This window comes from Onychomys torridus, chromosome 22 (genome assembly GCF_903995425.1).
Source record: "Onychomys torridus chromosome 22, mOncTor1.1, whole genome shotgun sequence".
Classification (NCBI taxonomy): domain Eukaryota; kingdom Metazoa; phylum Chordata; class Mammalia; order Rodentia; family Cricetidae; genus Onychomys; species Onychomys torridus.
The window spans coordinates 6,587,633-6,604,672 of record NC_050464.1 but is presented as its reverse complement, the minus strand read 5'-3'; the positions used below and the strand labels follow the sequence as shown (position 1 = coordinate 6,604,672).

The following is a 17,040-nucleotide window of genomic DNA, read 5'->3' as shown; positions in this document are numbered from 1 at the left end:
TACATATAATTAAAAATACAAATTAGGAGTTAGAGAGATAGCTCAGCACTTAAGAGGACTGGGTTTGTTTCCCAGCATCCATATGGCAACTCACAGCCATCTGTCACTCTTTCCTGGTCTCTGTGCATTCTCATGGTGCACATACATACATTCAGGCAAAATACATACACATACACATAAATAAATCTTTTTAAAAAACAAACAGCCAAGGCTACACTGAGAAACCCTGTCTCAAAAACAAATTAGAAGATGAATAAATATATAAAAATCTTTAGGTTTGGGGAGGTGTTGTTTTATTTTTTATATATATATATATATAAAAATTTTTTTTTTTTTTTTTTTTTTTTTGAGATAGGGGCTCACTGTGTAGCCTTGCTGTCCTGGAACTCACTATGTACTCCCCACTGCTGAGATTAAAGACATGTACCACCATGCCCAGCTAAAATAAATCTTTTGAATTCAAAAAGAAATCTGAAGAAATTAGTCAAATCAGAAAGTTGTGTGCACTGTAGCATGTATGTGTTGTGGTCCATGCTGCCTCCCATCACTGGGTTAGTAGATGGTACCAAGTCCAACTTGGTGTCTTGGAATCATTATGGGATGTCTCCTGGATGGAAGTCAGGACAGCAGGCCCACAGCTGTGGCTTAGCCATGGTCTCGAATTAGAAAACGCAGCACCCGCGGTGCAGCCCACATGCAGTACCCCATGTTTTGGGGCTCAGCAGCCAGAACAGGGTGCACCAGGAAGGCAGTCAGTCTCCACTCCCTCCAGCTGACTTTATTCCTTCAAGTAGCATCTTAATTATTATCTTGTCTAATCATGGGGACTGTCCCCATGAAGATGAAGAACCCAAAGTGCCCATAAGTCCATGACTCTGCCAGCTGACATCATAGGGAGACAGCTGTGGTGCCACACAGGTAGTGTACCTACCTGCTGGGTTACTCCCAACTAGAGCTCAGCAGTTTGGCCATGACAGGTGACATCCCCAAATACACACTGCTCAAGGAGCCACACCTCAGCTCTGCAGTAGTCATGGAAACAGAATGTTGGATTTCTGTTATGAATGGAGTCCATCACTGAACCTCAGGTTACAGAGAAATGTCAGTTACCTTCTATGCAGGGATGGAGGCAACCCTTCTAGTTGTGGATACACAAATGTAACAGGTGCGTTAAGAGTCAGTGGTGTCCAGCCAGGGAAGGCCTGTAAAGAGAAAGCAGTGCATAGGGTCCTTGCTAAAGGATGCTTGGAGCACCCAGTGAGGACTTAACCCTATGGGTGGTGCTTTATGGCATCTGCTGAGTGACTGAGGTATGTGGCTTGGGCTCTTCAGCTCTGTCTGGTGCATAGTCTACACTCTGGGCTGGTGGCAGAAAGGGAATGCTGAGTGCTGACCCGGTCACTCTTCCTCACCTTGTCCTCTTTCCTCCCTAGTTCCTCGGGTTGTGGCTGTGTCCCCACAGATGCGCCTCGTGGAAGACAATCCCTCCTCACTTTCCCTCGTGGAGATCTACAAGCAGCGCTGTGCCAAGAAGGGCATTGAGCATGACAACCCCATCTCCCGTTACTATGACAGGCTGGCCACAGTGCAGGCACGGGGAACACAGGCCAGCCACCAGGTACCAGGCAGGAGGCCAGCTGCTGCCCCGGGCCTCTGTCCATGCTGCTTGGTTACAGTGGGATGTTCTGAGAGGGACTCCTCACTTCTCATGAGATGGGCGAGGTCAGATGGCTGGTGACCATCTGCTGCAGGGGTTTGTGGTGAGGCTCTTGACCTCAGAGAGTCCATTGTCCCTGCCCTTGCACTTAGGGAAAAGCTCAGAAATTAGACTTTAAACACCAGTGGATGGCATGCTCACTTGGCAGCCAGTGACATTGGGTAACACACATCTAGACCCTGTGGGGTTTCTAAAATGTAGAACATGACCGACTGAAATCTTTGGGACCCAGCTGTTTGGGTTGCCTGGGGCAGGAGCACCGAGTGGGCCATAGGAATCCCAGACAGCCTGTGCTCACAGGGTGACAGAGGGCCCTCTCCTTATTTGCACATTCCTGCCCTTGGCTGGGAAGATTTTGTCCAGGGTTGTGTGGAGCGGCAAGAGGCAGCTGTTTTGGCCCCTCCCCAGGTGCCATGGGGTCCTTCTGTGCATTACCAGGAGAGGCCACGGGGTGGAAGCCATGACCTGCCCTGTGTTGCCTGGGCTCATTGTAGTTTCTCTGGGTCCTGCAACACTGGGCTTTATTAGGAGGCTAGAGCCCATAGGCATCCTTTCCACTCCTGAGCAGGGAGAGCCTGAGGCGGTCCTGGCTGGCGGGGTCTGGAAAGGTTCCCCGCCTTTTCAGGCAGAGGGAGTGAGTCCCTGCTTACTCATAGGTTTCTAGATAGAACTGAGGCCTCCTCAGTTGAGAATTGGGCATTTTATAGCACAGGTCACGCTTGGTCATTCTGTGTGCCCCTTGGGCAGATGTGAAATGTTCATGAGAGAGGCCATCATTCTGCTCTGACAGAGAAAGCCACTAGCTAAAGCTTAGGTGCTTCACCAGTAGCCTGAGGAATGGTGTTGGTTCAGCTCACAGGCACTGCCTGAGTAGAAATACTGACCCCACTGGGTGACTCCCAGCTCCTCCCCAGCTTCCTCCTATACCTGGTTGGTTTGTGCTAACTCTGCTCCATTCCGGTGGTTTTAATAGCACTTTTATTGAGATGAAATTTCATGCTGTGAAAGCCATCCTCGAAGGCCTTGAGTGTCTGTAGCCGATTCTCAGCTCTATGGCCATCAGCTACCACTCCCATCTCTCCAAACCCCAGCCACCCCAGCCCCAGGTGGACCATGGGTCTTCTGCATCTGGTGTTGCCTGTTCTTGGGTGCCATGAATGGAATTGGGCTTTGGTGTCTGACTTCTCACTTAGAGTGATTTGATCCACTCTGCTAGCCTGTGTCAGCACGCTATTCCTTTTACATTGCCACATCATTCTAGTATATGAGTGTCGTGCTTTTAGTTTGTCCATTTATCAGTTGGTGGGCTTTGGATATTTATTTACTTTTGGCTCTAATGACCGCTGCTGTGGACATTGTCATACTTGTCTATGTGAATATGTGTTCACTTCTGAGCATGTATTTCTCGTAGCACCCAGGTGTAGAAGTGTTGGGTTACATAGTGACTCCATGTTGAACAAATTAGCAGTGTGTGTCCTGATTCCTCTGTGTCCTTGCCATTGCTTATTGCCCCCCTTTTCCCCCACTGTAGCCACCCTGGTGGGTATGCAGTACTAGCAGTTGCTCCCCAGTGATGGCAACAGTCTTTCTGTATTGCTGTATTTATCTTTTTCCTTTCATGACACCTGTTCAAGTCCTCCACCCATTTTTAAGTTGGACAGTTTGTCGAAGTATCCACTTTTATGTATATGGGTGTTTTGCCTGAATGCATATCTGTGCACCATATGCATGTCTGGTGCCCTTGAAGGTCATAGAGGTTGGTGGATCCCCTGTACTGGAGTTACATAAGGTTGCAAGCAGCAACGTGGGTGCTGGGAACCCAACCCAGGTCCTCTGCAATAGCAGCCTGCTGTGGAGCCATCTCTCCAGCCCCTGATTTGTCTTTTTAGAGTGAATTCTAGACACTTTCTGCTTTCCTGGACTTAGTCTGTTCCTCTGACACCTGTAACCATTAAAATCAACTCAGTTCGGTCGGTGTGTTTGTGTGAACATGTGTATTTGGTAGTACTGGGCCTTACATATTCTAGGCAAGCACTCTGCCACTAAACTACCACCCCAACTCTTAATTTGACAGATGTTCTTAGATGTTTGAGCCAACATGCTGGTGTCTGTTTTGATGGTGTCTGTCTGGGCCACGACGTCAGCATGTTCAACGGTTTGTAGTTTTGCCTTTGCCCTCACTGCCACTGGGGCAGAACCTCGGGGTCACATCCAGTTAAATACACCTGACCTTCTAGGTTCCTGGAATGTTCTGGAGCTGTCAAAGCCACTGCCCTTCCCACCCCATCTCCTGTACCAGCTCTTGTGTTTGGTTCTTGCAGGCTCTAGCTGATGGCATGGTCTCTGGCCCCTGCAATGTTAGTTACCTTTGGTTCTTTTGGTAAACATTGTATCACTGAGTGAACTCATAGGTCAGGTGGGGGCAACTCCAGGGATGAGGGCTAGCCGTCCTGGCCACTGTGGAGGTGGGAAGGAGCCTGGCAGAAAGGCATGTGAAAGTCCACCATCTGACTGTAGGTAGGAGCTTGCAGTTTCTAGAGACCTGGACAAATTGCTGTTGGCCTTTCCCAGTTAGACTAAAGTTCACTTCCTGGGATTTGGTGTCTTGCAGCACAGAAGTGAGTTCATGCATATGTGTGCCCTTCCCCCCCCCTCCCCCCCCCCCCCCCCCCCCCCGCTTTTTATTAACTCTTTGGTTTATGACACTTCTCTCTCTACATGATTTAAAGAAGATACAGGTATCCAGCTGTCCTTTGTCCCTTCTGTTAGCTGAATGTTGCATTCTGAGTCAGCAAAGGTGAAAGTAGCTTTGCGTGTTGACCTTGAGAGGCATGCTCCGCATAGCCGTAGCTTCTATTCAGACAGTCACACTGGCAGTGGGTCCAAGCTCAGAGGGAAACTGAGGTCTGCAGTGTTGAGTTAGACGCTAAGTGAACCAGGAGTTGCTAGGAAACATGGGCAAAGAATCATAGAGTGATGTGTGTTCCAGGTCCTCCGAGATATTCTCAAAGAGGTCCAGAGCAACATGGTCCCCCGCAGCATGCTGAAGGAGTGGGCCCTGCACACCTTCCCCAATGCTACAGACTACTGGACCTTCCGGAAGATGTTCACCATCCAGCTGGCGCTCATCGGCTTTGCCGAGTTCGTCCTGCATCTCAATAGACTCAACCCCGAGATGTTACAGATTGCTCAGGTAATTCACTGTCAACAGCTAGACCCTGCTTTGACCCCTCTGTCCTGCCAGGGTGGAGCTTAAAAATGTCTCCCTCTAAAATGTAGGACACAGGCAAGCTCAATGTGGCTTACTTCCGATTCGACATAAATGATGCAACTGGGGACTTGGATGCGAACCGTCCAGTCCCTTTCCGCCTCACACCCAACATTTCTGAGTTCCTGACCACCATCGGTGTCTCCGGCCCACTGACAGCCTCCATGATTGCTGTTGCACGGTGCTTCGCACAGCCCAACTTCAAGGTGGGTCTCAGCGTCTTCCCGTGAGCAGCCTGGGCCATTCCTTAATGCCGCCTGGGCTCTCAGTGGTGCTCAGGCCTGCAAACAAGGAGGGAGAATGTTAGAGTGGGGTGTTTGGAGAAGGTTTGGAATGTTCATTGTCTAAAGATGTACAGAAGGAAAGGGAGGTCACTTTGCCAAAAGAAAAGAAGAGTTGATCCCTAGGAGTGTGAAGTATAGGTGGGTTTTTGTTTTGATTAACAGGCTTGAGTTATATAAGCCTCAGTTGACTGCTCATGAATGCCTAGTTATTCACAATCAATTCATAATATTAATTATTACCATAGATATAAGAAGGTATAGATATAAATAGATATAAATAGGATATTTTTTCACCCAGGAGTTAATTCAGAGAATAGTTGGTCTTATGGTGTATGCTACTAAAACCAGTCCAGATCAGCCTAGTGTCTTCCAAAATATGTTTCAGGTTTATTTGCTGTAAAATGGGAGTTGCTAAGGGTTGCTGGGGAGCTGTATGTCAGTGACTCAATGGCCTTGTTCAGAGAAGTGTGTGTGTGTGTGTGTGTGTGTGTGTGTGTGTGTGTGTGTGTGTAGCTCAAGCCAAGCCAGGACTGAATTTACTTACCCTTCACTTGCCTACCTCACCAAGACGCCCTCAGCACCCTGACAAGCGCAGGGCTATCTGCTCTGAGTACAGTGGCAGGACACATCCTTCAAGCCTGCCATTTCTGGGTGTCCTGTCTGTGCCTGGGACACTGGCTACATTCCAATGGATTCTCAGCCGATTTTCCCAACACTGTGTCAGAGAAGAAGTGCCTTGCTCAGTCCCTGGGTGGCAGCCTGGCCCTGGCCACTCTTGTTAGATGGGCCCACACCATAAAGCTGCCCCCGTCACTCCTAGTGGGACACAGCCATTTCCCCTCTCCTTTGCACAGGTGGACGGCATTCTGAAAACTGTGCTCCGGGACGAGATCATTGCTTGGCACAAAAAGACCCAGGAAGACACTTCCTCTCCGTTGTCGGCCGCCGGGCAGCCTGAGAACATGGACGGCCAGCAGCTAGTCTCCCTGGTTCAGAAAGCTGTCACTGCCATCATGACCCGCCTGCACAACTTGGCCCAGTTCGATGGCGGGGAGAGTAAGGTGAACACCCTGGTGGCCGCCGCCAATAGCCTGGACAACCTATGTCGCATGGACCCTGCCTGGCACCCATGGCTGTGAGCTCAGCCGTCACCTCGCCCGGAATGTGAAATGTGCCTCCTCAGCCTCTGAGCCCATGGCTGTTGAGGCCTCGCTCTGCCTTGTTACCCACTTTATTTAGTTCCTTTCCCAGTAGTTTGTGTGCGGAAGAGCTTGAGACTTGTCCCGGGGGGCCCCTGCACACAGAATGGCCCGGCTCTTAGAGATGGCAGAGTCCAACTAGGCAGCTTCTGAGATGCTTTTAGTTTAAGGATTCCCAGGCTGGGGTTTCCTCTTGTGTACTCCTGCCTCAGTGTGACGGGCAGACTGAGAAGGTCCCTACACCCCCTTAACTTCCAGAAACTACACCTCAGAGCAGCTGCGTGCTGTGCACAGACCTTCAACGGGGTCCAGGAAACCCACAGTGTTAGAGAAACAGGAACCGGGAGCAGACAGACGGGCTCTCTAATCCCAGCACAGGTTGTCACTGTTTATCACTGGCTTTGGGGACCTCACTACGTCTCAGTGAGCCCGCATCACCTGCGGGGGAAGCTGCGCTTGACCTCATGGATTCTGATTCAGCTGGGCAGAAATGGAAGTGTGGAGGCCAGCAGGCCAACCTTGCACTTTTTACGCTGGCTTGTTGGCTATCTTTTAGAGATTTACTATCATTGTACCAGGAAAAAAAACAAAAACAAAAACAAGAAAATCATTTTGGTTTTCCTTCCTAACTTCAAAAGAAAGCGGTGAAAGTTTGTCCCTTTTAGTCTCTGTTATGTTGACATTTTTATAAATCTGAGCATTGAGAAGGTTCTAGCTAAATTTGTAAAGTGTGATTTTTTTTTTTTTTTTTTTTTTTTTTTTTTTAGAATAAATATTTTACAAAAGTGTTTGTTGTCACCTGTCTTTGTGTTAGCCTGTTTCTGTGTGTCATCTGGACAGAGTGGTGTGTGGCTTCCAGATGATGGGGCGTGCTGCTGTGCGGACGCAGTGGCCATGGTCACTTGGCTCCAAGGGTCAAAGCAAACCAGCCTGTTTAAAGTTAGGTGATAGGGATGCCAGGCCTGTCGATGTTCATCCTGCTGTCTGTACCCATCTCTGTGGACCCTGTTGGATGCTCAGCTGGCTTTCAGTATCCAGTCTCAACCCTGGCCAGGTCCTCCATTTGGGGAAAGCAGTATGAACCAGTGTACCGGTGGACACGAGACAATCCTAAGCATACAGCTGTGACATTGGCATGACACAGGATGTGTGGCTCCTACTTCAACATAGGCTCTGAGTTGAATCTAAAGGAGTTTGACATTGACAGGTGCCAACTTTCTACAAGGACTCTGTACAGCTGCTTTCGACATGTGGGGATGGGTAGACACAGCCCCTTCTTGGCCTTGGACTCTCTTCTACCTTCCCAGTGTCCCCAGCTTATGGAGATCATCTCTTGAAGCTAAGCTTACCCTAGTCTGAGAAGTCAAGTCTGAGGAACGCAGCCTCCTGGTTGCTGTACACCTCAGCACACAGCTGGACTGCCTGTGACCTGGCTGCGAGCTCCTTGGCGGCTGGTTGGCCCCAGTAGCCTTCCTGTCTTTCTATTCATCCCCAGTCCTTGGGCTCTGTGGGACTTCAGTCGAAGAGAGGGATGGCTCTATATGTTACAGAAAAGGAATTGCCTGCTCAGAGAGGGCGAGGAGCCCTTCCAAGGTCCCAGAGCCAGTCCTGGAACAAGTGGGATTGTACTTGAACCTGCTGAACTCCATCCCGCTGAGCTGCACCCTGGGTTACTGACTGACTGAGGCTGAGGGGAAACATGGTATCCATCTGTCTTTCCTGCTGGTTCTTCATGGTTAGCTATGCTCCTCAGTTTCCAGAGAATTGCTTCCTTTTTGAGAAAGTGTCTTAGATACTGAAATAGCAGGAGTTGATGGCGGATGATGAGATCAAGGTCATCATGCTGCACCAGGCTTGAGTAGTAATGCAGCCCTTGATTCTCACCCTGCCAAAGCTAGTCTAGACTCAATGTTACTGGTGAGGAAGAGGCCTGAGGTTCTGTGCCAGGCTCAGCCACGCCATCCCTCTGGATTGCCTCTGCCCCCTGCTGGTAACAACCAACATTACAGAGATGGCCAGGACAGGAAGGGGTCTTTCCCCCATAAATGCCCAGACCAAGAATAAATGAGAATCCCACAACAGGAGTCCCAGGATGCCATTGTGACATGAGCCAAGGTATTCTCAGCCCAATGTGGTAGTGATGTCTGGAATTGTGCTCAAGGGTGCCTGTTCAGAATTTATAGAGGTCACATGTATAGAGGACTACCATTTTGAGGTAAATTAAAATTTGTGTGTGTGTGTGTGTGTGTGTGTGTGTGTGTGTGTGTGTGTGTATATGTAAGAGTTCTTTCCTTCTTAAAGACAGGGTCTTCTATAGCCTGAGCTGGTCTCAATTTTGCTATGTAGCTGAGGATAATCTTAAGTTCTGATCATCTGCCTCCAACTCCCAAGTGCTGGGACCAAATGCATATATCACTGTGCCCGTTTATCATGCTCTGGGAATCAGACAGACCCAGGGTGTTGTGCATACTTGGAAAGTCTACTCCAGTCCTGCCCAAGCCTTCGATTGATTTATTAAGACAGAATTTTGCTTTAGCTCAGGTTGACCTGGAACTTACTGTGTGGTCATTCAAGCTGACTTGAAGTAATTCTTCTGCCTCGGCCTCCATAGTCTGAGAGTATTTAATTTTGATGTGTTTTATATTTTTGTCCCATTTTGAGTAGACACGTATATCTGGTCTGAGGTATGTATGCTGCCTAATCCTTTTGCATGTGTGTATTATTTTCCCAACACCATTTCCTTATGACTTATTTTTTTAAGTTTTGCAACTGGCAGTCAACTGATGGTGTTTGTGTATGTAAACTGGGTCCAATATACTTCCATTCTGTGGAATATTCCTTTACACTTACACTGTGTGAATATATGTTGCTGTGATTGGGTTAATAAAGAAGCTGACTGGCCAGTAGCTGGACAGGATGATGTCAGAAGACTGCTTTCAGGAAGTGGTTCCTCCTCCTGCCCTGTGGGACCTGGGAATGGAATTCAAATTGTCAGACTTGGCGGGAAGTTCCGAGCCACATCACCAGCCCAAGCCTTCAGCCTTGTACGATTTCAGACTTGCTCCAATTTCAGACTTGCTCCGTGGCCTGGCCCCAGGTGATATTTCAGGTGCCCTTGAGAAAAAGAAATGTCTTGTGGGCTAAGGTGGTGTCTCCATGCTAGAGCTTTGCCTAGCATGCACGAAGCCTTGAGTTCAATCTCCAGTACTGCAGAACACAAAAGATACACACAGACATATACACACAGACATATACACACATATACACAGACATACACACACATACACACACATATGCACACATATACGCACACATATACACAGACATTGTGCTGCTTCTAAGTAGGGCCAGCGTTCTGGGTTAGGCCCACTCGGCCTGTGCTGTGTACAGGTCCTCTACCCCTCGCCCCTGCTCCTTGCTGTATCTGCTGAAGACAGGTTTTATGCCAGAACTGTTTCTCCCCCCTGCTTCTGCCATGTTTGCTTCTGATAGGTAAGAGTTAATGGTGTCTAGTGTGAGTCTGTAGCAGCGTCTCGCGTTAACTAAGCTGGTGTTATGTAATGTCCTTTGATTCTTGTTAGCCTTGGCATAGCCCTCCCCCCCCACACACACACACTTCTTCACCATTTAAATAGGATCCTTTTGTTTCAGTCTGAGGATCCTTAGATCTAATGGGATTCTCTTCTATTCAGAAGAGCGTGGTTGGATCCTGGTTTTTATTTTGTTTCTAATGCATTCTGTTGTTCTGTGTCTTTGGAGGGGTAACCCTTTTCATTTAAAGGAGTGACTAACAGAAAGGCTTATGCTTGTGTGTCCTCGCCATCTCTCCAGCTTCTTCATGGCTTGTCTTTCATTGCTGTCCTTCCGTGTGGGCCAGTGATCAGCTTTGTAGTGACACACTGTTTGGAAACCTCATTTCTATTGACATAAGTCTTATAAATACTGTGTAAAAATACGTGGTCTCTTTTTTCTTCATTTAAAAAAACATTATGGTCATGGGGGTGGGGTGGTGGTGGCGCACACCTTTAATCCCAGCACTCGGGAGACAAAGCCAGTTGGATCTCTGTGAGTTTTAGGCCAGCCTGGTCTACAGGGCGAGATCCAGGACAGGAACCAAAACTACACAGAGAAACCCCATCTTGAAAAACCATATATATATACATACATACACAGACATATACATATACATATATATACACATATACATATATATACATACATATACATATATATACATACACACATATATGCATATGTATATATACATATATGTGTGCGTATAGGTGTTTTGCTTGCATGTATGTCTGTGCACCACATGCATGCAGTACCCTTGGAGGCCAAAAAGTGGCAGCAGATCCCCTGGAACTGGCATGTAGGGAGAGATCCTGGGTCCTCTGCAAGAGCAGCCAGTGCTTTTAACCACTGAGCCAGCTGCCTCTCCAGTCAACAAGTTGTCTCTTAATATCCTAAAATTAGGACAGTCTGATTTGAATTTCTGCTATGTTTAATTCCATACAAAAACTGTACACTTTACAAATGTCTGCCCTGTCTCATTTTGTAAATATCAAAAGTTACAGCTTTGAGGGGCTGTAGATGATTCCGAGCACTTGCTGCTTTAGTAAAAGACCAGAGTTCCATCCCTAGGCAGCTCACAACACCTGTAACTCCAGCTCCAGAGGAGCAGAGTTTCTCTCCATGCCCCACAGATGCATAAATAAAAATAAACTCCTCCTTTTTTGCTTTCTTTTTCTTCCTTCCTTCCTTTTTGTTTTGTTTTGTTTTGTTTTGTTTTGTTTTGTTTTGTTTTGTTTTGTTTTTGAGACAGAGTTTCTCTGTGTAGTCCTGGCTTTCCTGGAACTCACTTTGTAGACCAGGCTGGCTTTGAACTCAGAGATCTGCCTGCCTCTGCCTCCCGAGTGCTGGGGTTAAAAGTGTGTGCCACCACTGCCTGGCAAACCCCTCCTTTTGAAAAATTACACCTTTGTGTGTTGTCTGCTCACATAGTATAGACTTACTGTTTTTGATGCATTTTATCTTTCAAGTCATGTAGGAAATTGTGGCCCATTACTAAAGCATCCTTATCTTCAGGATTCTGTTTGCACACACATTCACCTTCATTGGGGAGATGCCTCTTTACACAGCTTCCACTGCTAGTGCCCTCTCTCAGGCTGAAGGTCTGACTCCTTGTAAGGTAGTGCCAGTGGCCAGGAAGTCCTCCCTGGTCTTCGTCATTGTTTAAATCTCAGAATGTCCCAATTTTCCTCATTTTGTCAAGTACAGAGTTCTCAGTTGGCAGTTGTTTACTGCTTTTAATCTATCTTCCACAGCTTATTGAGAAATTGTGTGTATCTCACCAAGCATGCCTGGTACATGGTGCTTGTTCTTGTTCTGCTTCCAAGGTTTTCTCTTTGCCTGTGATGATGTCAGTTATCACAACATCTTGGAGGCAGAAGCAGAAGGACCTTAAGTTTTGTAGCTGACCCATCATAGCAAGAACCTGCCTTTTGATAGACATACATAACTGTTGTGTGATAAAACTTTTCATGTGTCGATGCAACACTCACACACGTCTATTCACCCCAGAGAGGGAGCACACAAAAGACCAAAGTATGGATACTACCAGAGTACACTTTGGTGAATGAATGAGTTTTATTTGGGTTAAGAACTGTGGCACAGTCTTCAGACTCAACAGTTTGGAGAGTGTCCTTTTCAAGTGACTCAGTTGATCTACACCTTTTCCAGGGTCCTGGAAGAATCTACAACCAGCTGATAATCTAATCCCTGATGATAAAAAATGAATCTGCTCTTTAAAAACCAAACTCTTAGTCCATACACTGTATTCTTCTGAGTCAGTCCCTCTCCACAGCTTCTAGTCTGCTCTGGTGCCTAGCTCCTTCCTTGCCTGATTTCTCGCCACATTTATCTGCAGTTTCTATTCTTTTCTCGTGCCCAGCTCCTTTCTGGCCTGACTTCTCTCAGCGTTTATCTGCTGTCCTCTAAATTCTATCATCTCTCATCTTAGTTCCGCCCCATCTAGGTTCTCATCCATCTAGTTCCTTCTCATCTCAGCTCCTCTCTCTCCCATCTCCTTCTCTCTCATCTTGTTCTTCCCCATCTGGCTCGTCCTCATCTCCCATCTCGCTCCTCTAGTACTCTCTTGTAGTGTGCTTGGTCACTAGGCAACTTGGCTAGGCAACTTCCGTCACAGCTAGATGTACCTGTGAGTAGGAACCCTTTAGTTCTGAGTTAATTGTTAAGGGTAGATCTAAAACTAGAGATAAAACTTTGGTAAGGATGAAGTTAGCTTGAGTAGCACATCTGCCAGGCCTTCTCAAACAGGTGTCTGGATGCTTAAGTCTGTTCTTAGAGACTACAGAGATGTCTCTGATAAGATACTTTTGTCTGTCCAGGGATTGTCCTGGCCGGATGCTGCTAATGACAAATTACAGAAAGGCCTGAAATTAGGGATCCTGGCTGTGTTACTGCTCAGAAGGTTATCTAAATATTCCTTAGTAGAGGGGAAATGGTGCCCAAAGAATGATGGGAAAGCTACACTAGCACACAAGAAACTCATAGCAGGAAACGGCTGATAATCAAAAGCCAATATCACCAAGGCTCCTTGAGCCTCAGCGTGACCTCTGGAAGGCCCTGGGCTTCTTCCAGGTATTAGTGTGTCATAATCAGCCAAAATCCAACTTTGTATGTGTTTGCAGCTTGCAGCACACACACCCACACCCACATGCAGACACATGTGTGCACACAGTTCCTGATAAGAAAGTAAATCTTTAAAAACACATTACTGTGAAAAATGTGGGTTTTCTGAAGTCAGTCATTACTGAATGACAAATGTCTTTTTTCTAGTAACTTCTACGTCATTATCCTTCAGGGATGGTCTCTAGGCATATTTTCGTTCTAGAAATGGCCCCATATTCTTGCTTCTTTGTATGTTTTGATTCTTTGCTGGAAAAATAGGATCTAGAAAAAGTAGCCATTCTCCCTTGGTCTGCAACCATGTCTCTTCCCTGACCTGTGCATATGGATTGCTTCTGTCATTGTACTCTTTGATATACATGGTTGTTTTTTGGGGGGTAGGGGTGTGCACAGGTGCACCTGTGTGCAGAGGCAATAGGAGGGTGTTGGAGGTCCTGCTCTGTCACTTTTATTACCTTGAGACAAGGTCTCCTACAACTTGTAACTAGGCTGGGAGCCAGCAAAACCGAATAATTCTTCTGTCTCCACCTCCCACCACACTGGCGTTACAGGTACTTGGCTTTTTACAAGGGTGCTGGGGATTTGAACCCAGGTCTTCATGCTTGTGCACCAAGTGCTCCTGTTTACTGAGCCAGCTCCCAGCCCTGTAACAGCTTTCAATGTTACATTCCTCATCACCCCAGCCTCTCCATGGGGTCTTAGCTTCTTCTCCCTTCAGTCAGTACTGGGTGTGTCCACATCCCTCACCCCGACTGTTGACAGTCCTTTGTAGCTGTCGTCAAGCCCTGCTTACTAATTTTCAACAGCTGAGCTGTGCCTCAGGCTGGCCCGGCACAGGTTGGATATAGATCTAGTTTCCTTAGGGCGCAGCCAGGAACCAGGACCAGGCCACAGCTTCCTGCAATCCACACCAGGCCAGTGAGGTCTGGGGACAATGGCATGTAAAAATTAGGCAATTTCCTACTATTTTTTAAATTGTACATTTATTTGGGGGGAGGGATGTGCTTGCCAAGGCATGTGTGGGTGGTCAGATGAACTTGTGGGAGTCAAGGTTTTCTCTGCCAAGTGGGTCGGTCCCGAGGACCTAACTCTCTAGCCATCCCATTGTCCTTTCCTGCTACTGTGGGCTTTGGCTCCTCTTAGTTGTGTTGGTTTGCTATCCATCTCCAGCTGTTTTCCGGAGTACCTAGGGAGAGGTTTCAGTCTTCTCTAGTTGGTCATCTGTGTTCTTGCCTGGGACCATTTGAGAAGCTAAAGTGTAGTCTGCCATATTGCTGACGCCATTCCTAGACATTTTATTTTGTGTGTGTGTGTGTGTGTGTGTGTGTGTGTGTGTGTGTGTGTGTGTAGCAGGGATACAGATGTGGGCACATGTGCACATCTAGGCCAGAAGACAGTGCTGGGCCTCAGCTGTAATCCTCACGGCACCACCTACCTTCCAAACAGGGACTCTCATTGATGTGGAGCTCACTAAGTAGGCTAGGCTGCCTGGCCAGTGAGTCCCAGAGATCTGCCTGTTATGGCATCCCTAGTGTTGGAATTAGAAACACATGCTGTGAGGCCCCGCATTTTATGTAGGCTCTAGGGATTGAAGTCAGGTCCTCATGCACAGGAGGCAACTGCTTCACCATCTCCTCAGTCTAGATATGATATTGTTAATATACTGTTATTTTCATGAAGTTTAATGTATAAAAGTACAAATTTTAGAAAATTATATTCATTTAATGTATGTGAGTGTTTTGCCTGCATGTATGTGTGTTCATCGTGTGTGCCTGGGGCCTGGAAGGTCAGATGAGGTAACTGGATCCCCTAGAACTGGAGTTAAATATGGCTGTGAACCACCACCATGCGGGTACTGGGAATCGAACCTACTTCTCTGCCAGAGCAGCCAGTGCTCTTAACCACTGAACCATCTCTCCAGCCCCAAAGGGTAAATTTTAAAATGACAAACTACAATTTATTTAAGTAAGTATATTTGTCATAAAAGTAGACTGAGTTGGGGGCTGGAGAGATGGCTCAGTGGTTAAGAGCACTGGCTGCTCTTCCAGAGGTCCTGAGTTCAATTCCCAGTAGCCACATGGCAGCTCACAACTGTCTGTAACTCCAGTTCCAGTAGACCTGACACCCTCACACAGACAGACAGGCAAGGAAAACACCAATGCACATAAAAATAAATCTTTTTTTTTTTTTGGTTTTTCGAGACAGGGTTTCTCTATGTAGTTTTGCGCCTTTTCCTGGAACTCCCTTTGTAGTCCAGGCTGGCCTCGAACTCACGGAGATCCACATGCCTCTGCCTCTTTTTTAAAAATGTAGACCGAGTCCAGCCTCGAGCTTACAGAGATGCACTGTGAGGAACCTGCAAAGCCCAGCTATAGCCAAAAGAACCAGGGACCAGCAGCCATCGTCTCCCGTCCTGCTGGGGAGAAAAAAGGAAAAAAATCACCTCATAAAATTCCTTTTAAATAAAATGTATTTGTAAAGTGAGCCCCAAAGAATTATAATTGTTGCTCAGTTTCCATTTGAGCCTTTAGATAACAACTTAGCTGCCAACATTAAACTAAATGAGGAAAATAATCCAAATCACTAAGAAGAGAAACAGGAAGTCGCTGTTTCCAGGAGAAGAGAAAGAACTCATTAAGTAGCAAAACACAAAGGCCGTTCTCACCACAGCCAGAAATCAGAGAGGATGGAGATAGTTCCCTTTTTAAAACTTACTGTATATTCTGTATATAACACCAGTCAAACCCAGAGAGGACAAAAGCCAGGTAATTGTCTAATATAAGAAATTATTGGCAGGCTGGTGAGACGGCTCAGTGGCTAAAGGTGCTTGCTGCTGGAGCCTGGCACTCGGGTTTGATTCCTAGATTTCCAGTGGCAGGAGAGAACTGACTACAAGAAGTTGTCCTCTGGCCTCCGAGTGCACTCTGTGGTCTGTCCTCTGCCCTCATCTACATAATAACAACAATAATAATAACAACACCCTTTTAAAAGGAAATAATTAGTGGGCTAGAGAGATGGCTCAGAGGTTAAGAGTACTTGTTGCTCTTGCAGAAGGCCTGGGTTTAGTTCCCAGTACCCACATAATGGCTCACAACTATTATAACTCCATTTCCAGTAGATCTAATGTCTTATGACCTCTGAGGGCACATCATACTTGCAGGCATACCCATAAAGTAAGTAAATTATATTTTAAAAGGGCAATTACTAGGGCTGAATATGTAGTAGGCGGCTTTACTGCACATATGAGACCCTGGGTTCCATCTTCGGTCTTCTGACGACACAGGTAATCACAGGTGTTGGGCTCACCTTCCACCTTGTTCCAGACAGTCTCCTGTTTGCTGTTGCAGATGCCATGTGAGCTGGCCCACACATTTCCCAGCATTCTCCCATCTCTACCTCTCATCTCTACAGAAGTACCTTGGTTACAGACGTGTTGTGTCCAACTTTTATACAGGTCCCAGGGAGCACTCAGGTCCTCGTACTTGTGTGGCATGTGCTTTATAGCGGCATCATTCTGCAGGAACTTCATTTTCTATCATTGCTTTTTCTGATAGTGGTTAAATGATTTGTTTGCAGTTGTGTGTACATGCATGCACACACCTGCCAGTCTGCCTGCCTGGCTGCCACGTGTGTGGTAGTGCCCACAGATGCCATAGAGGGCATCAGATCCCCTGGAGATGGAGTTAGAGGTGCTTGTGAGCCACCTGATTGGGTTCTGGGAACTGATCCTCTGAGCCCCTCTCTCCAGCCTGTTTGGGAACTTTTGAAAACACATTTGAAGGGTACTGGTGACTTCACCTTTCTTCAGACCCTTTGGTATATGTTTACTTTTTGCTGACATGGGGTCTAGCTATGTAGCTC

General features: G+C 47.0%; 1 protein-coding gene across 7 annotated transcripts in view; it reads left to right on the top strand.

Moving 5' to 3' along the window:
- Positions 1 to 7,255, top strand: part of LOC118572727 (transformation/transcription domain associated protein) — a 96,490-nt gene extending 89,235 nt beyond the window's left edge. For 6 of the 7 annotated variants that reach the window (XM_036172530.1, XM_036172529.1, XM_036172528.1 and 3 more), the window contains 4 exons: positions 1,434 to 1,618; positions 4,707 to 4,910; positions 4,997 to 5,191; positions 6,124 to 7,197. In XM_036172530.1, coding sequence (XP_036028423.1) covers positions 1,434 to 1,618; positions 4,707 to 4,910; positions 4,997 to 5,191; positions 6,124 to 6,408 — 869 coding nt within the window. In that variant the 3' untranslated portion in view covers positions 6,409 to 7,197. Of the gene's footprint in view, positions 1 to 1,433; positions 1,619 to 4,706; positions 4,911 to 4,996; positions 5,192 to 6,123 lie in introns of all 7 variants that reach the window. The other variant, XM_036172531.1, reaches the window with a different exon arrangement.
- Positions 7,256 to 17,040: the final 9,785 nt, after the last annotated feature.